The following is a 23,076-nucleotide window of genomic DNA, read 5'->3' as shown; positions in this document are numbered from 1 at the left end:
AATTGTGGGATCACAGGACATTTATAATTCAGAGAACAACTTCTGCTTCAACAGCTCACACTACACATTCACTTTTTGTTCTCTTCTTCCAATTCCATTGACACGGCAGCAGATATAGAATAATCAGAATAAATCTAGAATACCAGTAGAGGACAGGGAAAGGTATCATTAGTGGCCGAGACACTGAGAGGGATTTCTGGAAGAGACACAGAAGTTGGGCTGGGATTACAAGGGAAAAATCAATCAGAGGTGGACACGTTCTACCCTTCAACCCAGCGATCTATTCTTGGATATGCATGCAAAGGGTTGGAGCTGGATGAAGTTAAAGGTTAATGATAAGAAAATGGGAGGATTTTTTTTTCCTCTGAAAAAATGAGACAAGGGAGTACAAAACGCAAGCCAGGGCAATTTGACAAAATACTGCTGTCTGAATTTCAAAAACAGTCAAAGTACTTTTAAAAAGAGATATCTAATAATCAATTCTTTAGCTGTTTATATTTCTACAATGTAAATCTTCACCCTCTCCCCCAAATCTGCTACAAAACCCTAAAACTTTAAGTGATGTATTTTTCACTTTGTGCAAAGCAAGAAATGGAGCTAAGTTTCCATCTGGGTTGACACAGTGTAGCTTACAATGGAAAGAGATACAATTTATAACCAAACTAATTCACTCTGAAATTCAAAGAAATTTGGGGTATGGCAGCTGACTCTCCAGGGTATAGCATGTCTATGCAGGCAGTTAATAACCATCGTAGAGGACAGGGAGATTGAACCTTGTATCCAGGGCATGATTGCATTGAGTTGAAAACACCTTTTCTTTACTTATGTACGAGCTCCTTAAAGTCAGATACTGTATTTTAAATACTCTAGAATGAGGGAGTGATTAAAAGTCTTGACTATTACCGAGAAGCCAAGAAGGAGACAGAAAAGTGACCCATGTGAAAGGGGACGAGTGCCTGTGATTAGGAACAGTTGTAGTGGAGTGGTCTAGGGTGTGGATTGGAGATTAGGAAGTAGGGCCATATTTTTAAACATCTCTTTTAAGTTAGTAATGAATAAAGAGCTCCTGCTATAACCCTAACTTTAACCCTTAATTGCCACTTCTCAGGCTTTCTCCCCAGTGTCTTCAGCATTTCAGGAAATGAGACCATCGCCCACTTGATTGCTCAATAAGAAATCTAGGATTCATCCTAATGCTTCTGTCTCCTTCACCCCCAGTCTGCCAGGAAGCCCTACCAGCTCTACTTCCAAAACGAATGCTAAAGACTCTTAGTCCTCGCCATCTCCACCACTAATCCCCCAGCCCACATCCTCTGGACCACCTTCCAAGTGGACCAGGGCAACAACTGCTAACCAAACTTTTTTTTTTTTTTTCCATTCTTGCCATTCTTCTCCAACGATCCATTCTCTGCACAACAGCCAAAACGATCCATTGAGAAAGCATAAATCCGAATTTGTCACTCTCCTGCTTAAAACACTCGAACAGCTTTTCATTATAATTAAAATAAAATCCGCACTTCTTACCATGCTCCTTGGCAGCTTCTCCAAACTTACTCTAAGCCACTCTGTCACTTACTGTGCGTTCACATCACTGGCCTCCTTTCAGTTGCTCAAACAGACGAATCTCATGTCTGCATCTGGAACCTTTAACAGCAACTAACTTGCGAAGCTCTTTGCTACCACAGTACTTTCATTCATTCTAAATAAGTGTACACTAAAATTTTAATGCAGTATATAATATTCTGGGTCCATTTCAATATGTAAATGACTCATATTTCAAATTTTTTTTAAAAAATGGAAATAATTATATATTGTTATCTTAGTACTTAAACATAGCTAGCACAGGACTTCAAAATATCAGTCTCGAAAAGCTTGCAATTGCAGTCAGATAATGACTCACTATTTTTAAAAAATTTGGACACAATGACAAAATAAGAAAGCACAATTTTGTCATTTTTGTCTCAGATATTTTAATTTTGGTTAAAGAAATAAAACAATAGAGATATGATTGAAGATATCTCTGCCCCCTTATGGCCCCATCCCCAAATCCTCTCCAAATGCAACCATTATCATGAAATTGCTGCATCTACTTCTAATCCACATGTTTATATTTTTACTACAATATGTAAGTACCCATGAACACTATATATAGCATTGCTTTATGCATTTTCTGAATTTTAAGTAAATGTTCTCCTATTCTATTCTGAACCTTGATTTTTCTTTCAATGCTTTGATTCCTGTTCTTGATAATATATGTGGGTCCATTTCCTTCGTTTTCACAGAATACACTACAGGTATCTGTCTTTTCCCCTACTGATGGACATTTATGTTGTTTCTCATTTCTCCTATTACAAATAATACTGAATTAAATAGATTTTCAGGCGTCTCTTGGCACATATGCAACCTTTTCTCTAGAGCTGTTCTTAATCCTCTGCACATCAGAATCACCTGTGGGGATATTTTTTCTTTTTAATTACAGATGCCTAGCTCCACTTGCAGAGGTCTGATTTTAATTGGCACATGGCTGGATGGTTAAAGCTACCCAGGAAATTCTTTCCATAAACTGTAATATTTCTTTATTTTTACTCTGCATTCTACATAGCACCAAATCAAAGTGGGAGCAAAAGAGTAAAAGTAAAAAGGACCTGAAACTTATATTACACTGTATGTTAATGAATGTAAATAAAAACTTTTTTTTTTTTTAAAGGAAGGTGAGGACAGATGAGTACAAGGTCCAGGAATGAGGACTTTAAAAAAATTTTATATTATATTGCTACAGATGATCTGAAAATTGGACTATAAATCAGACAATTGGAAAAGAGAAGTCTAGACAATCTTATCACTCAGTGTTCATAACCTTAAAACAACCAGTTTTTCATGGAAAAAAATGTAAATGTTCTAACAAAGAATGAGCAAGAATTTTTTGCTGATAGTCACCATAAAGACTGTAATGCAATGAACATTATCTTCTATAACATGTTTTTAGAAGATGCAAAAACTAACTTTATAGAGCCATTGTTTATTATGACCCCAACATGGCTATAGAAAAAGATATATTTCCATATTTCTGTAGCACTCTTTACAGACCTCTATTAACAATTAACCATCTGTATTTAATTCTTTGTCATTCTTGGAGGGTAATGTTCATCTCTCTCTCTTTCTCTCTCTCTTTAGGACTTAGCACAGAGTCTGGCATATAGTAGGTTACAATGTTTGTTGAAAGAATATTATGAGTTCCATTTTACTTTTATCTGTTGGCATTTACCTCGAACATTATCCAATAGTGTTCCTTCAGTAGTATAAATATTTAATCCATGTTGTAAAGTGATCCTTACTAACCATTCTTCTACAGCTGCAATATCTGAAAACAAAAGGCAAATAATCAGCCATTTTTTTTGTATGCTGAGTTGATGATATTTAAGGCTTTATAAACATGACCAACAACATTAATGTTCATTTCCCAATCATTTTGACTGCATTAATATATAAGGTTTCCCATGTTTTTCCTACAGACATTTTGATGGTAAAATAAGTAAAAGAATTATGAAGTGGTCTTACTACCACAGCATAAATCCAGATAATATTTAATTTAACTTAATTAATTTTTTTAAAGTAGACTCCACACCCAATGTGGGGCTTGAACTCATGACCCTGAGATCAAGACCTGAGCTGAGACCAAGAGTTGCACCCTTAACTGACTGAGCCACCCAGGTGCCCCTGGATAATATTTTAGATCATAATTTTTCTCCAAGAGCTGTTCTGGCTTAAAAAGCAAATGATGACACCTCATGTGTATACTACTATTTTAAAGTAGACCATGATTAATTAAAACATACAGTGTAACTTGTAAGGCAACACTAAAAAAAGTTAAAGGTATAATTAATAAGCCAATAGTGGAGATAAAATGGAATAAAACATAATATAAATGACAGAAAAAGAAAAGTAGAGAAGAGATGAAACAAATAGAAAATAGCCTGATGACAGGTTTCAATGCAGCCAAATCAACAATTACATTAAATGTACATGGTCTAAAAATACCAATTAAAAGATTTCAGAGTAGATGTAAAAATCAAGACTGAACTTTATATGCTATTTACAAGAAACCCACCTTAAATATTTATAAAGGCATTGGTGAGTTAAAAGTAAACGAATGGGTGCAGCCTGGGGAAGCCATGGGTGGTGAACTCAGCTTGGGAGCTCTTAGGACATGGGCCAAGGCTGAGGCTAAAATCAGGGCACACTCATGAAAAACATGCCTGACCCAAACGCCTTGGCTGCACAGGCATTCATGTATACCCAGGCATCTAGTTGGGTCTGTGCACCACTCTAGGGAGACTATGCCTCCTCCCAGTGGCTCTAAAGCAGCTGGTTCCTGAGTAGATCAAGTGATATTTGTGCTTCTTGCTGTCACTATTTTCCATCAAGCAATTGCTGGACTTTACGAAAGATAACGGTGTGAGAAAACATCATATAGGTTTCTATAAAGGAGCTTCCCGTGTGACTGGCTAACCCAAGAAGAGAAGTCAATCTTCTGATATATGACTTAATTGGCCTTCAGTGGGACGGCTTCAAAGATGGTATGTGCATTAACTATCTTTGACTTTTAAAATATGAAGAGCCCTGAGGATCCACAGGTCTTGAATAACTCTCTGTGAGTTCTGACTGAAGTCAGAAATGGTGTGGTTCCTATGATGGTATTTGGAGTGACTGAATACAAGGAAAAGCATGGATTCAAATCTTTATTAACAGTAACATCCAATTATTTTCTGGATTGGTTTTATATCTACTGCATCTCTTTCCACATGAGTATTAACCAGCACACACTTCTGTTTGGTGGTAATACTAATCTTGCTCATCCTAAACATAAAGAAATATTAATCCCACCTGCGATGTGGCTAATAGAATGAAGGATGTATATGAAGCAGCCAAAAATTGTGCAAAACAGGGCTAGCTGGTCATTGGAAGAGTTCAAAAGCTGGAAGTGGAAGAGTTCAACGGCAAAGCCCCAAACAAACCTCGTCAGGCAGTGGGTGTACCCTCACATGTGCTTCAGATGCCGTGCAAGAACTCAGTGAGAACAACAGAACTGCATGAAGAGTTCTAGGGAACAGGGATATCTGGCTGTTAAGACCCTAGGTACTTTGGATAAAGAAGACTTGCCCATTAGATCAGCAACCAAGGTGATGGTATCCCACTTGGAAAAATAGCACCATAGCTACTCCAGTGCTTGAATGTTTGTTTTGGCTTAGACCAGCCGGTTGCTTTCCATGGAGTCCCTACAGCCCCAGCTCCTCCATGAAACTAGTAACCTGAGTAATTTTTCACCAAATCTTGCTGCAGTGTGCTTGGTGCCTGACACAGAAGAGCACAGAGCCTCCCTACAGATCTTGTGACCTCATACTTCCCACCTCGTTGTTAGAGTTGAGTGTCCACAATCTTTACAGCATTTTGAACTTCTCCCGCATTCCTGACACAGCAGATACCTCCCGTTGCTCTTTGTGACCCCTGGCCATGCTTGTCTCAAACCACCAGTAAGCGCCGGAGGCATCTGGAGGTTAAAGACATCAGCTGAGTCTGCCTTGGTAATTCGGTCCCAGGGTCCTTCCCCCCTCACAGGCATCCCTCCTCCACTCTTGGATTTAAATTTCTGACTCCCTCCATCTGATTGTATTCTCAGTGGGAGGCATCAGTACATTTGTGTCAGATCTTACTTACTGATGCCTCGGTTTTATTTCAAAATTCATTTGCATGCTTCCACTCTGTTGACTAATGTGCTCTAAAGGTTGTCTTGGGAAAACAAGCCAAGAGTGTGAAAAAAGATACGTTAGGCAAACACGAATTCACAGATAGCTGTAGGGGCTGTATCAATCTCCGACAAAGAAGATTTCAGATGGAGGGAGTATCAGGAATAAAGAGGGGCAACGCATCTGACAAAGGGATCGATTCACTAAAAAGGTGTGACACCTGTAAACGTGTACCTGCTTAACAAGGGGTTCAAAATACATGAATCAGAGGCCGATAAAACTGAAAAGAGAAATTTAAAAATCCACAACTGTAGTGGGATATTTGAACACTCCTGTCACAATTGACAAAAAGCACGAAGAATGAAGAAAAGCTGAACACTATCAGCCGACTGAGCTAACCAGCATTTACAGAGCGCTCCAGCTGAGAAGAGTGGAGTAAATACCTTCTTCAGGTGCTCACGGAAGATGCACCAAACAGCTCATAGGAAACACCTTAACAAATTATCGTATGAAATATGTTCTCAGAACACAGAATTAATCTAGAAAAAAAATCGATAACAAAGATATCTGGAAAATCCCCAAATATTTGGACATCTTACAACATACTTTTTTTTTAATAATATATTTTTTATTATGTTAGTCACCATACAGTACATCCCTAGTTTTTGATGTAAAGTTCCATGATTCATTACTTGTGTATAACACCCAGTGCACCATGCAATGCTTACAACATACTTCTAAATAACCACAGGTCAAAGAGAAAGCGTGGTGAATTAGAATATATTTTGAACTGAAAGAAAATGAAAACACAACCAAATCAAAATTTAGGAGATGCAGATAAAGCAGTGCTAGAGAGAAATATATAGCAGGAAAATATTTATAGTGAATAAAAGAAATGAACCCCTTATCTGAAGCAAGATAAAGATAGTAACAGCCCTCTGCAGAGTCCAGTAGTAAATACTTTGGGCTTTATGGGCCGTATGGTCTCTGTCACGACACTTTAACTCTGCCATCATAGTGCAAAAGCAGCCACAGCAAACACGGAAATTAATGAACATGGATGTGTTCCAAACTTCGTTTACAAACACAGGCTGCCGGCCAAACGTGTAGTTTGCTGACCCCTAATCTAAAGGCTCCCAATTTAAGAAACTAGGAAAAAAGCAGTAAATTCAACCAAAAGTAAGTAGAATAATAAAAGTAAAGGTCAATGAAATAAAGGACAGGAAAACAATATTCACAATCAATGAAATCAAAAGATATTTCTTTGAAGGGGTCTATAAAACTAATGAACTTGTCAGACTACTCAAGAAGAAAAAAATGTACAAATAAGTCATTTTAGAGGTGAAATGGGGAACATCACTGCAGACTCCCTATTCTAAGGAAAATAAAAGAATATCACAAACAGCTCTTGTGTCATAAATTCAAGACTGTAGATGAAATGGAAAAGTTCCTTGAAAGACGCAAACTGCCAAAACACACTTAACAAAAAATAGAAAACCTGAGTATGCCCATATCTATTAAGGAAACGGAATTTGTGGTTAAAAGCTTTCTCACAAAGAAAACTCCAGGCCTAGATGTTTTCACTGGCCTGAAGAATCCCACCAAACATTCAATGAAAGGGTGATACTATAAAATCTTTTCCATAACATAGGACGGACTCTTCCTCATATTTATCTATTTATGTACTTGTCTATTTCTCATTTGAGAAATCTGCTATGTTCAGGGTTACTTAGTTCTAAAAGTCTGTGTACTTACTTTTCCTTCCCACCAGGTTTACCTGCAAGTCAGGATTTCAAAAAACCACAACAAATGCATGCAGCTCTGTGGGGTGGGGGTGGGGGGGGCGGCAGGTTCCAAGCAGTGGTCACCTGTATCTCATTTTGGCAATTACACGAGGACTCCGTTTCAAAGCAACTTCTGTGCAAAGTGCCGTATTTCCTAGAATGAGGCTCATTGTTTTTCAACCTTGAAATCACCCTCTTGAAAAGCAGACCCACAAACACCAGCTTTCAGAAGTCACAATACCATCATTCTAGCAATTATACAATTAATAGCTCCCAAAGTTACTTTTATTTAACAGAAGGCCTCAAGACAAGGCGAAATTTCTCATAGCATTCTCGTCTGCCCCTGCTGTTCTGCGTCTCTCTTCCATGGGAATGTTCACCCTCAAAGTCCTGGGGATGACCCCAGCTGCACCAAGCTGTCAAGCAGAGCCCATCTGGATGGTGGGGCGGGGAGATTTGGACACACGGCCCCTTGCTGGTCCCAGCAGTGTTGTCAGACCCAGCAACAATGAGCTTGTTCATTATTCATAAACACTGTCCAGTAAAGAGCATGAATCAAAACTAAAAAGCCAACATTTCTGCCCAGATTCCTGGATGAAAATGATTTTTGAAAATCTGTATAATTTGGGGCACCTGGGTGGCAGAGTCGGTCGAGTGAGGGACTCTCGGTTTTGGCTCAGGTCCTGATCTCAGAGTCATGGGGTTGCCAGGGGATGGGCTCTGTTTTCAGTGCAGTCTGTTTGGGACTCTTTCTCCCTCTGCTCTTCCCCCCCCCCCCATGCTAGCGCACGCAGAGCTCACTCGCTCTCTCTCTCTCTCCCTCCCTCTAAAATAAATACGTAAAAATCTTTTTAAAAAATCTGTATAGTTTGAACCCAAAAGCTGGCTATTAAAAATAAACCAAGAAATATCCAGAAACAGGTTTCTAGCGAAAGCCTGACTTCCAATACAATATAAATGATTGAAACATGTTCTTTTATCTACGGGGAATGCAATGTTATCACAGCCCCTTATTTAAGCCTGCCAGAAACTCCTTAAGTAGACAGCATTTCAATTCAGAGACCAAAGTGAAAATACCTTTGAAAAGAAAAGCAGCGTGGCTGGGAAACCTTATGCATCTTGCCAAACATTCTCCGCCCTCTCCCTCCTGTGAGCTTCGGCATTCTGGGCAGATCAGTGGTTTCCCAGTCAAAAACATTCTTGAAGTCCTCAGGAATGGAGCGATGGAGACTCGGCATCTGGGCAGGTGCGTTCCTAGTTCCATACCTGGGGCTCAAGAACCAAATAACTTGATCCTTCAGGACATCACGAAGACGTTTCCCAGGGTGATGAAGATTCTAACACATCTGAGGCTCCGTAAGAGCTCCTGGACGTTATCACTTGTGCTGGGCTACCTCGACTCCTCCCCAAAGCCCTGCATGTCCTTTTTCAGCTTAAAGCTGAGCGCCCCCCTGGCATTCGGTAGCAGCAACTGAACAGCAGAGCAAATCATTTTACAACGATAGCATCACCAGATACCAAAAGGAGAGAAAGACCTTAGGAGAAAATAAAACTCCAGACTGACAGCCACAAGAACCTACTAGCCAAATGAGTGCAACCATATATAAAAAGGATAATACATCATAACCAAGATTGCAAGGCTAGCTCAAAATTCAAACATGAATTGATGAAATCCACCATATCAACAGACTGAAGAGAAAAATCCTTATTTTCTTAACAGATGCAGAAAGAGCATTTAACAAATTTCAGCACCAATTCATGATCAAAACTCAGCAAACTAGGAATAGAAGGGAACTTCCTTAACATGATAAAGGGCATCTACAAAATACCTACAGTAACATCATATGTAATGATGAAAGATTTGGAAGTAAGGCCAAGAAGTCCTCTTACCATTCCTATTCAACATGGTACTGAAGGTCCTACCACTACAAATAAGGCAAGAAAAAGAAATAAATGAATACATACTGGAAAGGAAGAAATGAAATTACCTCTATTTCTGGATGAATGATTTTTCTATGTAGAAAACCCAAAGAATATACAAAAAGCTACTAGAACCAATAAGTGAATTTAACAAGGTTGCAAGACACACAATCTACAAAAATCAATCATATTTCTACATACTAACAATGAACAGTTTGGAAATTCAAATATTAAAAATAACCACTTACAATACACCAAAAACATGAAATACTGAGGTATAAAATTTTTTTTTAATGTGTAAGATCTCTATGCTGAAAACCACAAAGCCCTGATGAAATAGTTCAAAGAAGATATAAATAAATAGAGAGGTACACAGTGTTCATGGATTGGAAGACTCAGTGGTAAGATGTCAATTCTCTCTAAACTATAGATTTAATGCAATCCAAATTAAAAAACCACAGGATTTTTTTATAGAACTAACAAGTTTATTCTAAAATTTATAGGGAAAGGCAAAAGAAGTATACTAACCAAAACAATTCTGAAAAATATCAAAGTTGAAGGATTAACATTACTTATTATAAGCTTATTATTTATAAAGCTGAAGTAATCAAGACAATGTGGTGTTGGTGAAAAGACAGAGAACACAGAAATAGTAATACAATGGAAACAAAATAGTTTTTACAACAATGGTGCTGGAATAATTGGGTATCTATATTCCCCCCAAATAAACCTCAGCCCATATAACAAATTAGCTCAAATTGAGTCATAGACCTAAATATAAAACCTGGGACCATAATCTTCTTAAAGTAAATATAGGAGAACATCTTTGTGAACTTGAGTCAGCTATGATGCCAAAAGTGTAATCCATAAAATAAAAAACTGATAAATTAGACTTGACCAAAATTAAAAACTCTGATATTCAAGAGATACTCTTTTTTTTTTTTTTTTAAGATTTTATTTATTTATTCGACAGAGATAGAGACAGCCAGCGAGAGAGGGAACACAAGCAGGGGGAGTGGGAGAGGAAGAAGCACGCTCATAGCGGAGGAGCCTGATGTGGGGCTCAATCCCATAACGCCAGGATCATGCCCTGAGCCGAAGGCACACGCTTAACCGCTGTGCCACCCGGGCGCCCCTCAAGAGATACTCTTAAGAGATGAAAAACACAAGCCACAGCCTAGGGAAAAAAAAATATTTGTAGATCATGTATCTGATAAGGGACTTGTGTCCAAATATATAACAGGGGCGCCCGGGTGGCACAGCGGTTAAGCGTCTGCCTTCGGCTCAGGGCGTGATCCCGGCGTTCTGGGATCGAGCCCCACATCAGGCTCCTCCGCTATGAGCCTGCTTCTTCCTCTCCCACTCCCCTTGCTTGTGTTCCCTCTCTCGCTGGCTGTCTCTATCTCTATCTCTGTCGAATAAATAAATAAAATCTTTAAAAATATATATATATATAACAAACTTGCAAGAGATTTGCATAGGTAATTCAAATGGCAAATAAGCACAAAAAATGTTTAATGTCATTAGTTACTAGGGAATTGCAAATTAAAATTATTAAATGCCATTATACACTTACTAGAATGGCTAAAATTACACACACACACACACACACACACACACACACACACACTTATACATACTAACTGCTGGCATGGATTCAGATAACCTGTTGGTAAAAATGCAGAATGACACAGCTACTTTGGAAAATAGTTTGACAATTTCTTACACTTACCATATAACATAGCGATCCTATGTATTAGCCAAACGCAACAAAAGTTTATGATCACAAGGGAACCTGTATGTTTGTAGCAGCTTTACTCAAAATAACTGAAAACTGGAAAAATCCAAATGCCCTTCAGTAAAATTAACACTGGTACACCCATACAAAGGAATACTATCCAGCAAGGAAATGGAAGAAATTACAACATAGATGAATCTCAGATGAATGACGCTAAGTGAAAGAAGCCAGATTCAAAAGGCTACATTTTCCATGATTCCATGTGTATGACTCTGGAAGAGGCAAAACAACAGGAACAGAAAACAGATCCGTGGTGGCAGGGGCTTGGGGAATGGGGAGAGGTCGACTATAGGTGGGGTAACGGTGTTGGGTGTTGGAGCAGTTCTGTATCCTGATTGTAGTGATTACACAACTGTACACATTTGTGCAAACTTACAGAACTAGATGCTTTTCAAAAAGGGTACAGTTTACGGAATGCAAATTTTACCTTATTTACAAATGAAAAAAAAGGACAAATTACGAAGCATTACTTTCAACCTTACATTGCTGTTCAAACTTCAAAGTGCCTTCAGCACCTTCTAGCTATCACTGCATCTCCTTAGGGCTCCATGGGTCTCAGTAAAATCATTTGAAAAGGGACGTGGTAGAGGCACCCAGGTGGCGAAGCTGGTTAAGTGACTGACTTGATTTCAGCTCAGGTTATGATCTCAGGGTCGTGGGATTGAGCCCCGCATCGGGCTCTGAGCTCAACACAGAGTCTGCTTGGGACTCTCTCCCTCTCCCTCTGCCCCTCCCTGCCCTCTCTCAAATAAATAAATAAATCTTAAAAAAAAAAAAAAAAGAAAGAAAAGAAAATGGACATGATAATGGTACCTAGCACATAGTGAGGGACAGATGAGTTAGTATCGGTAAAGTATTTAGAGTAGTGATGAGCCTGCTAGTTCTTCTACTACTCTGATGGCCATTTTGCTGCCTTTGTGGTTGATGTGTCCTTGACTACCCCTCCCAGGATGTCATGCTTACATAATACTCCAATGCATAGCAGGGCAATAGATAAGATATGATTAAGGAAGGGAAAAAAATGAACGAGCGAGTATGGTTTTCTTCCCCCGAATGTATTTTTCCCTGATTCTTAGCATATACTAATTAGGCCAGGCTCTCCTCATACATTATGAGCTCAAATATATTTCTTTTTACTCAGTCCAGGGAGTTGTATCAAGAGAGGCAGAGCTCATATGATGTCTTTCCATAAAATACTTAAGTTCTCAGATCACCTTTGTTCTTGTCTGGGTGACCCTAGAATCACTGCATTTCTGAAATTAAAGTTTGTCAGTAGAAGGAGCAAAAATAACAAGTGATCTTCACTTTTTCAATTCTCAAACTAATGTCAATATTATGCCAAGGAGCTAGAAAAATCCATCCTAATACTGATGAGAGTTAAGTTAGATTAAAAAAAAAAAAAGAGTACAATTTTCAGGATGAATTCCTTGAAAAAAAAAATCAGCAAGTTTCCAATAGATTAATTTGGAAAAAAATGAGACAAATACAGGATAAAAATGCTAATCTAATTCATATCAGATGTTACAGCACTGGGGCTTCTTCGCAGACTTTTGTCTTTGACACTTCCTTATGTGGAAACTTCTCTATCATTTCTTCCTTACTCTAACCAGCCCCCACATTTACTCTGAAGGACACACAATCCCATATGCCCTTTAATTACTCCCGTAACCGGAGGGGTTGGTCTGTAGGATTCCCATTGTCCTGGTCCCTCATCGCCATTTGATGATACACAAGTTGGTGCTAGATCAACAAGAGGCCAATTAAAGATACTCTCCTGGGAATTTGGAATTGGGTCGGCCCCCAGGAAATATATAATTTAAAATATTGACTAGCAGTGAGGCAGCTTTAGAAAGCTACTCTGCAGAGAGAGAGAAATAAATGTAGATTTACAGGAGACATAAAAATGAGAAATAGAGTGAAAGTTTGATGGTTGTCCATTTCTTAGTCCTAATTCCTTCCTATAACCTGGTTGCATTTTTATCTTTGGGCTCCGTGACAAAAACAAATTTCTTCTTTTTTCCTCAGTGAAGCCAAGTTGGTTTCTGCTTTTTGCACCTATCATATTAAAATAATATGACCTCCATCATTTTTGAACTATGAAAATGTATTTCATGCCTCAAGGTCTACTAGCTCAGTCCACTAGCTCAATACTTATAACTCCTGGAATTTTATTTTCCTCTTTTTTCCATCTGGGTATTTACGATAGCATATAAAACTATGCTACCACATAACACTTAATAGTAGGTTCCGTAGTGAATAATATGTTACATATTACAGACTATTTTAAGGTTCTATGGATATATGAATTTCTCCATACTACAATTTTTGAGTTCTTTCTAGAAAATGAGTTTACTTAAATAAAGAACAGTACAAATGTTATGTGTGTTAAAACAATCTATCTATAATAGAATTGCCAGATAAAATATAGGAACCCCAGTTAAATTCGAATTTTAGAAGAACTGTAATAGTTTTTAGTAAGTATGTCCCAAATACAACATGAAACATTTATATGGAATAGCAAATAATTTTTTAATATAAATGTTTTTTATTTGCTACATTTGGCAACCCAGACCCATGAGTAAAAGAATTAACTCAGATCATTCTTACCTGTATTTTTTGTAATGTTTTCTCTGGGAATATTGATCAACCAGTAAATTCGATCACTGAACTTGAATAAAGAAGACAACAGAATACAGTGTTTGGTAATGTCAATGGTAACACTTATTTTGTTATATCCCGCCCTATTTTAAGAAATGAAAATTAAATAAAAACATCTAATGCATATACCCTTTACCTAGCAATTTCACTGTTTGGAATTTATCTTACATTATACTCACACATGTGTGAAATAAAACGTGCTCAAGAATATTTTTCATCATCGCTTGTAATAGAAGACTGGAAATAACTAAAATGTTAATTGATTATGTGGAATGCTATCAAGTGGCATACCATGCAACTGGCCTCAGGCAGCACAAAACTGAGGCATTACTGGCTTGATGTGTCAGAGAACAGAGCTTCGTGTGGACAGAGAATTGGGGAATTTAAGGAGAATATGCCACGGGCAAGGGAACTGCAAGAGTGGGGAGCTAAGAGTTCAATATAAATTTCCCCAAATCCTGGGGCAACGCAAATGCAGAGGAGACCAATGAAGGCCATGTTAAAAAAAAATCAACCATGGAAGCTTAAATAACTGAGCAGAGATAACAGCGGCTGAAACCATAGACAAGACAGTTTACAGTTGTGTCAAGGCAAGAAAGAGCCTTTCACACCACAACCAACAACTCCCCCCCCAGCAAATTCTCATAAGGACATAAGAGAATCCAGAGTTGCTACAGCTTATTATCTTAAATGTTGGGTTTCAACCAAAATGATAAGACATGAAAAGAAACAGAAACATGTAACTGATAAAAAAAAAAAAAAAAAGTTAGATGATCAACTGACCCAGAGTGAGTCCAGAGAGCAGATGAAGACTTCAAAGCAGCTATTACAAATATGTATGTAGGCTTAAAGAAAATGTCCTAGTGAGAGAATGGATAGGGAATCCCAGCACATACATGAAAAATATAACAATAAAACCAGATGAAAATAATGAGGCAAAAAGTATAATAACTGAAATAAAATATTTACTGGATGAGCAGATTGGAGATGGTAGAAGAATTATGAATTTAGAGATACAGCAGTTGAAATTATCCTATCTGAAAAAGGGGGGAAATGAGTAAAGAAAAATGACCAGAGCCTTAGATATCTGCAGGACAATATTGTATATTCTAAAATGTGCATAATTAGAGTTCCAGTAACAAAAGAGATAGAGAAAGGAGCAGAGAAACAGTGGCTGAAGATTTTATAAATTTGGTAAACTTCTAATCCAAGAAGCCCAGAAAAACCCAATCAGGGTAAATACAAAGGGAAAATTTTAAAAGCATCCAGAGAAAAATGACACATTACATATAGAGGACAATAATACAATTATTAGTTGACTTCTCATTCAGAAACAATGGCGTCAGGTGACATACTCAAAACACACAATAACATATTCAAAATGTCGAAAGGAAATGGGTGTCAACCAAAAGTTCTGTATCTGACAAAACTATTATTCAAAAATCAAAGTGACCACTAAAAACCTATTAGAATTCATAAATGAGTTCTCAAGGTTGTACGATATAAGACGAATATATAAAAATTAATTGTATTTCTACACACTTGCAAAGAATAATCTGAAAATGAGATTAAGAAAGCAATTCCCTCTACAATAGAATAAAAAAGAGGAAAGTCTAGGTGGCTCAGTCAGTTAAGTGTCTGCCTTCATCTCAGGGCATAAACCCAGGGTCCTGGGATCGAGCTCACATCGGGCTACCTGCTCAGTGGGGAGCCTGCTTTTCCCTCTCCCTCTGCCTGCCACTCCCCCTGCTGGCACGCTCCCTCTCTCTCTCTCTCTGTTAAATAAATAAAATCTTAAAAAAAAAGAATCAAAAAGACTAAAATATTAGGAATAAAATTAACAAAAACAGTATAAAACTTATACTCTGAATTCTACAAAACATTGTCCAAAGAAACTGAAGAAAATCTAAATAAATAGAAAAACATCCTAGATTCATGGGTGGGGAGGTAATATTATTAAAATGGCAATACCACCCAGATTGATCTATAGATTCAACACAATCTCTATCAGAATTCCAGCAGGCTTCTTTGTAAATATTGACACGCTTATCCTAAAATTCATATGGAAGCTAGCGAATTCACATAGAGACTAGCAAAAACCACCTTGAAAAGGAATAACAAAGTTGGAGGACTCATGCCTCCTATTTCAAAACTAACTATAAAATAGCATGGTACTGGCGTAAGGACGGACGTATAGATCAGTGCAACAGAACTGAGAATCCAGAAATAAACCCTCACCTTCACAGTCAATTGATTCTTCAACAAAGTGCCAAAACAATTCAGTGGAGAAAAAAATAATAGTATTTTCAACAAATGGTGTTTAAACAGATGGACATCCACATACAAAAGTATGAACGTGGACCCCAACCTCACACCACACACAAAAATGAATCCAAATTAGATCAAAGACCTAAATGTAGAAGGTAAAACTATGAACCTCTTCGGAGGAAAAAAGAAGGGTAAATCTCTGTGACCTTGGATTAGGCAATGGTTTCCAACATGACACCAAAGAACAAGGTCAACAACAACAAAATGGATAATTAGGCTTCATCAAAATAACTTTGGTGCATCAAAGGAGACTACCTAAAAAGTAAAAACACTACCCAGAAAATGGGAGAAAATATTGGCCAGTCACGTGTCTGATAGGGGCCTTGTATTGAGAATACAGACAAGAATAAAAAGACAACCCAGTTAAGAACCCCCAACATAGATTATGTTCAAATGGACAATAAACATATGAAAAGATGCTGAACAGCATTAATCATCAGGGAAATGCAAATCAAAACCAAACGAGATAGCGCTTCGCATCCACTGAGATGGCTGTATCAACAAAGACCAACAGTAAAAAGTGTGGGTGAGGATGTGGAGAAATTTGAACCCTAATGCACTGTTCGTGGGAAGTAAAAGAGTGTAACCATTCTGGCAAACGGTCTGGCAGTTACCAGACTGTTACCCTAGGACCTAGCAATTCCATTTCCCAGGTAGACATCCAACAGAAATTTAAAAAAAACGTATTTCCACACAAAGATGTGTACACAGGTGTTCATAGCAGCGTGATTCATTGCAGCCCCAAAAGTGGAAACAACCTAAATGTCCAGCAACTGATGAATGGATAAACAAAACATGGTATTGATACGCTGGAATATGATTCGACAATTAAAAAAAAAAAAAAAGAAGTCCTGACACATGCCACCATGTGGAAAAACATGGAGAGGTTATGCTAACTGAAGGGAAGCCGGTCACAAAGAGCTACTATGTTGGAGGATTTCATTGATCTGAGACGTTCAGAATAAGCAAATCCATAGAGCCAGATGTAGTTTAGTGGTTGTCTACACCTGGAGAGCAGAGGGTGGATGGGGGAGTGACTGTTAACGGGGATGCGCTGTCTTTTCACAGTCATGAAAATGCTCTAAAATTAGATATGAAATTGGCGTACTCTGTGAATATGCTAAACACCATTTAATTGTGCATTTTAAATAGGTGAACTGTATGGTATGCAAATTATATCTTAATAAAGATATACTTCTTTTTTTGTTACCTCAAAATATGAGGGCAAAATAAAGACATTTTTGAGGGGATAAAACTCCCAGAGAATTCATTGCCCACAGACTTGCTCTATAAGAAATGATAAAAATTCTTTGGGCTGAAGAAATAGAACATCAGATAGCAACTCCTATCTCCGGAAAAGAATGAAGAGTGATGGAAATCACAAATATGTACGTAAAGAGTAAACAGCCATACAAATTTTTTCTTTAATTTCTTAAAAACTAGAGCTTGCTTTAACAGCACGTACACTAATTTCTTAAAAACTATTTAAAGCAAAAAGTATAACATTGTATTGTTAGACTTAAAACATATATAGATGTGATATTATGGACTAGCTATTTTAAAAAAACACATCCTATAAGACAGAGTATGCTTCTAATTAATAATATTAAAGAATAAAATAAAATATTATTACCAAAGTTAAATTAAAGTGGAAGATGCCAGTATATGTACTATTTATAATTCCCAAGCTCGGAGCAAGTCCTCCTGATGTGAACACACCTAGAAATTCCTTCGAAGAAAGCTCACTTTCAGATTGGAAAAAACACTCGATTTTCTTTAGGAAAGAGGGGAGGACAAAAAAAAAGTAATTTAGACAATTTGATGGAGAGAAGCATATTTTACAATAATTTAAAAGTGAGGGGAAATCTATGAAAAGTAGATGCTATCTTCAGTAATGCTTGTCTCTAGGGGGAAAAAATCTCTTTTGAAAAAGTAGACTTCTAGAACTCAGTCATCTGTTCTGCTAGATATGTCATAATAGGTTTCAATTCATCGATATAATAATCTTTGCTGTCGAAAAATGGACATAAAGTTATTACATTTAATAAACATAGAATCCAAGCCATCTGCCATCACGTGTAGAAATCCCTGTTTTATTAAAATCATTATTTTGTGTTTAAATTTTAAAAGGAGCAAATGTATAAGGCAAAACTCATCTTAGTGCATTTTATTGGCTGTTTCCCAGTTTTGAGAGGGTACATGAGAATGTAGCAATTACAGATGGTGGGTTTTCCTGAAAACCAACGCAAGATGGATACTACCAGCTTCATCTCATTTGGTTCTCCTAGTTAAGACCACTTTGGGCAAGTTGCCCAAGTTTCAGTTTCCCTATCTATAAAACAGGGAAACTGATTGATTTCAAAAACATTGTCCAAGCTCTTACCACGAATTGGGCAGTGTTATGGGGGCTGGGGAAGCAGAACTGTATAAAACAGACAAAAATCCCTGTTTCTCAAGGAACTTACATTCTAACGGAGATTGGAGGGAAAGTAAACTCAAACCTTTTCCCCCTGTCTTTTCACTGATTTACAATGTTTTGCCCTTTGTGAAGCTGGCATAGAAGCCCCAAATTCTAATTCTCAGCCTTTTGAGTTACTCATCACTGAGTTTCCCTGTGGCTATATGCACTGCATGTGTAAATCAAGTCTGATTTTTTTTCTCCTGTTAATCTGTCTTTTGTCCATTTATTTTACAGGCCCCAGGTACGAATGGAAGAGGGTAGGCTCAGTCCTCCTCCACGAATCTTAAGTACTTATCTTACAGAACATTAAATGTCATCATGAACATAAAACACTTTGAAAATGCCTGACACACATAAACATTTTATAAATGTTAGGCATTATTTCTCCTAATATCACTTCTAGAACTACTATATCACAACTATCCAAAATGTAGGTTATAATTAATTCTCTTTTAAAGAGGATAAAACTAGGGATGAGAAGGGTTAGGTAACCTGCCCCAGGGCACACAGACCATGCATGTCTGTGCATAGCTCCAGGATTTGACCCCAGCTCAGAAGGTCTCTCTTCCTCTCTTTCTCCATAATATGTAATCACAAGGAGGAAAGGCATTTTTGACTCAAAGGCATGCACTTCACAACAGTTGTGAATAAAAAAGTAAATATATGTTTGGCATATCAAGAAGGAATTAGGAACTAAGTCAAGAAGACTTTGGGGGAAAATGTATTTGTCCTTGTTTTTATTATATTTATCGGAGATTTTCAAACAATCTGTACATTTTTTTCTTAACTTACTCTTTTGTTAGCATGTTAGATGGCTATCTTAATAGTACATTATTTTTTAAAATTTAAAATGGTGTGTGTGTGTGTGTGTGTGTGTGTGTGTGTGTGTGTGAGTTTGAATGCCTTTATATGAACTGAAGAAATCAAATTATTCCTTACCCCAAATGACAACTGCAATGTGGTACTTGTTATAAAAGGGAAAGAGTCTTTCCCTGGATCATGTGAAGTAAATTTCTCTAACAGGCTACATCTGTCAAACTTCAAAAGGACAAATCAGATCCATAAAAAATAAAGACCATTATAACAGACCTTTTAAAAAGGGAAGGGGGATGTATCTTAAGAAAAAAAAAAAAAAAAAGGCAAAACCACCCAGGCTGTTCAATGGCTAAATGCAATCACTATTTCACCTGACCCAAGTGGAATGGAATAGAAAAGATTATTATTTACATAGGATTTTACCTCCCCAAGTCTGAACATAGTAGAAAGTATTTGAAAAGAATACAGGGCTACCGGTTTTCCACGTGGAGTTAAAAAGACTGTGAGGGATTGTTGCATACTTTTACGGGACCTTACCAAGTCATCTGAGGAAAGATATAACTTGATTATTTTATTCTTTTGGGGGAAGCCTTGGCTATCACAAGCAAAGTGTTTCTCCATATCACCTAAATAATACAAAAAATACATGTATTTTAGGTCACTGATAGAAGAATTTCCATTAAAAGAATCATATTTTTTAAACTGACAAAATAATTTTAAAAGAGTAAGAATCATAATTGTATATTTTAAATTCAGAAGTGGCCAAAAACAAGTTCTTGACTCATTTTTTAAATTTTTTAAAATTTTCAATAAATTTCATTATCCAGATGCAAAGACAATAAGAACCTTTTTTTTTTTTTTTTTTTTACTTTACATGGTTCTAAAAGATATATATAAAAACATTCCAATCAAGAAAAATAGAATACCCATTTTCCTCAAGTGCACACAGAAGAATCCCCTGGCTAAATCACAGAAAAAGAAACACAACAAATATAAAATTTAAGAAGACGGAAATCATACCAAGTGTATTTTCCAACCACAATGGTACAAAACTAAAGATCGACAATAAAACAATGCTGGAAAATCTGCAATGTAAATATTAAATAGTTCTTGACTCTTAAAAGTCCTTGGTGAGCACAGAAAAGAGGCAAGAGTTGGAGACTGAAGAGAGAATTTGTATTTTAATAGAGAGCTATTGATAGGAAACAGATTCCTCTCCCAAAAGTAGGGAGGGGGGGGTGGGAGGAAGACTCCTTCTCTTTATCTTGAGCTGAAGGGAATCTCCTGTAGACCACAGAGTCGGACCATAGGTTTTTACCCATTCTGTCAATCTCCATCCCAATGAATTTAGGCAAAAGCCCAAATTCCAGCCTGGCATTCAAGTAATTCTATGACATGAACCAGTTTCCTATCTTTCCAAAATATTTTACTTCTTCTATCCCTTCACTCTGGCCAAACTGAAGTATTTCCTGCTCCCCTCACATTATATGATTACCTACCTCCGTGACTTTACCATCACTTACCCTGATGTTGTCTTTGCAAAATCCTCTCCCCCATGCATGCACTGACACAGATACTCCTTTTGGGGACATAGATTGATTGCCCTCTTTTGTACAAAGCTTTCCCTGACCAACCCCCTCAGCTGGAAGTAAATGCTCCCTTCTCTGAAATCTCATAAACTGGCCTATGACTCTCCAATCTTAGATTACACCCATGTGTGTGTTATACATTCTCCAGCAGAACCTGGGAGCCGGTACTGGGTTATCCCAGAACTCAAGCATTTCTGCAACACACCTGTGAATAGAAGACAGCCTGAATCCCTCTCTCCATTAGTCAGTTAACAATTTTTTTTTATTAAGCATCTACTATGTTCTAGCAGAGCCAGTCCAAAATGCTAGAGAATCTAGGCAATCTGCACAAGTGGAGGGGAATTGTCTTGTTTATTCCTTTTACAAAGAATTTCCACCATTAAAGTCCTACTGGGTAATTTAATCTATGTCTTACTTTCAGAAAATTATCTTCAGCCTCAATCTGTTAGCCTTATAATTCAGTTTACAGTTCATACCACATGTAACCATGTAGGAAAAAGCAAAAAAAGCTATTTAAATAATTAAATAAAGTTTTTCAAATACAAAATGCTCTTTAAACTTTAAATATTCTATGACTTATAAGTGATGAAACTCTGTAACAAAGGTGTCTGTGTACACAACTTAATAACAATAGATTCACAGTGATATTATTAGAAACCTCTGGACAAAAGCACAATAAATAATACCTGGGAAAAATTGGAAGACAAAGTAAAGAAGTACCAAAAAAAAGTATTTTAATTGTTAGCAAGGAAGGGAATAAAGGAGAACTCCTGCCAGAAAATAGAGAGTAAGAGAGTCTGAAACTTACCTTTATTATATATTACTCCTGATGAAAAATCAAATAGGTTCCAAAGTAAAATTATAATATATAAAAGTAGCAATTCCATCTATTGAAAGAAATAAGAATTATTTCTGTTCAGTCACTCTGAACATACTTTTAGTTCCTTTTTCTATAAATAACTCTAAAGAAATCATCTATTCCTTTAAGTTAAAATTATTTCCCTTTTTGTGACAATGTAACAGTTGACCAAGTTCTATGTTTACTTCCTAGCTGGTATTAAAGATATTTATAAATATCATTATTGCAAACTAAAGGGCTGTGGCCCTGGTTTTTCTTTAATGTAGACAACTGTTGGGAGGTGTGGTCAATTCTATAGCTGTGTGAAACAGAGCCTGACTCGAAAAAGACTCTTGAGCATGGTAGAGCTGTACCTTGATCTGATATTTGGACTGCATTCATTTTGAGAGAGAGAATCCACATGGGTCCTGAGCAACCCTGCATGTTCTTCCTGTGTGCCAAGCATGCAAAGCTCTGGACACATTTTTACCCACGCCTTTTCTCAGAGTTGTGTTTGTGGGAAGAAACCTTGAGGGATGATGGGGCACCTGGGTGGCTCAGTCACTTAAGTATCTGACTTTGGCTTAGGTCGTGATCTTGGAGTTCTGGGGTCAAGCCCCATGTCCGGCTGTCTGCTTAGCAGGGAGAGTCTGCTTCTCCCTCCTCCTCTGTCCCTCCCACTTTTCGTACTCTCTCTCTCAAATAAATAAATAAAATCTTAAAAAAAAAAAAAAAAAGAAAGAAAGCTTGAGGGATGAGGTAACATCCCCCTTGGACAAAAGCAGGCTTCTTTCCATGCTAAATCTCCTATAATGCACCCCACTATGTGTGTAAACAAGCCTCTTTGACAGGCTGAAATGCATCCCCCTAAAAACTCATCTGTTGAAGTCCTAACCCCCAGTACTCAGAATGTGGTCATATTTGGAGATAGGGTCTTTACAAAAGTGATTAAGTTAGAATGAAATCATTAGGGTGAGCCCTGATCCAATGTGACTGGTGTCCTTATAAGAAAAGGAAATTTGGGCACAGACATGTGCAAAGGGGAGACAATGTGAAGACACAGGGAGAAGACGACAAAGGAGAGAGGCCTGGAATGGATCCTTCCTTCTTGGCCCTCAGAAGAAACCAACCCTGCTAGCA

At 37.4% G+C, this 23,076-nt stretch overlaps 1 protein-coding gene and 1 pseudogene across 1 annotated transcript in view; one reads left to right on the top strand and one right to left on the bottom strand.

Annotated features, from left to right (window-relative positions):
* The window catches only part of CATSPERB (cation channel sperm associated auxiliary subunit beta), a 105,613-nt gene extending 82,991 nt beyond the window's left edge, over positions 1 to 22,622 (bottom strand). The window contains exons 1-5 of the mRNA XM_044389964.3: positions 21,907 to 22,622; positions 20,047 to 20,135; positions 17,866 to 18,006; positions 13,854 to 13,914; positions 3,266 to 3,361 (exon numbers count right to left, since the gene is read on the bottom strand). Of these exons, the coding sequence (XP_044245899.3) occupies positions 3,266 to 3,361; positions 13,854 to 13,914; positions 17,866 to 18,006; positions 20,047 to 20,135; positions 21,907 to 21,985 (466 nt within the window). The 5' untranslated portion in view covers positions 21,986 to 22,622. The remainder of the gene's footprint in view (positions 1 to 3,265; positions 3,362 to 13,853; positions 13,915 to 17,865; positions 18,007 to 20,046; positions 20,136 to 21,906) is intronic.
* LOC113267392 (pyruvate dehydrogenase (acetyl-transferring) kinase isozyme 3, mitochondrial-like) lies at positions 4,173 to 5,215 on the top strand (annotated as a pseudogene).
* Positions 22,623 to 23,076: the final 454 nt, after the last annotated feature.

Source organism: Ursus arctos, unplaced genomic scaffold (assembly GCF_023065955.2).
Source record: "Ursus arctos isolate Adak ecotype North America unplaced genomic scaffold, UrsArc2.0 scaffold_25, whole genome shotgun sequence".
In the NCBI taxonomy this organism is placed as follows: domain Eukaryota; kingdom Metazoa; phylum Chordata; class Mammalia; order Carnivora; family Ursidae; genus Ursus; species Ursus arctos.
This window is presented reverse-complemented; position numbering and strand designations above follow the sequence as displayed.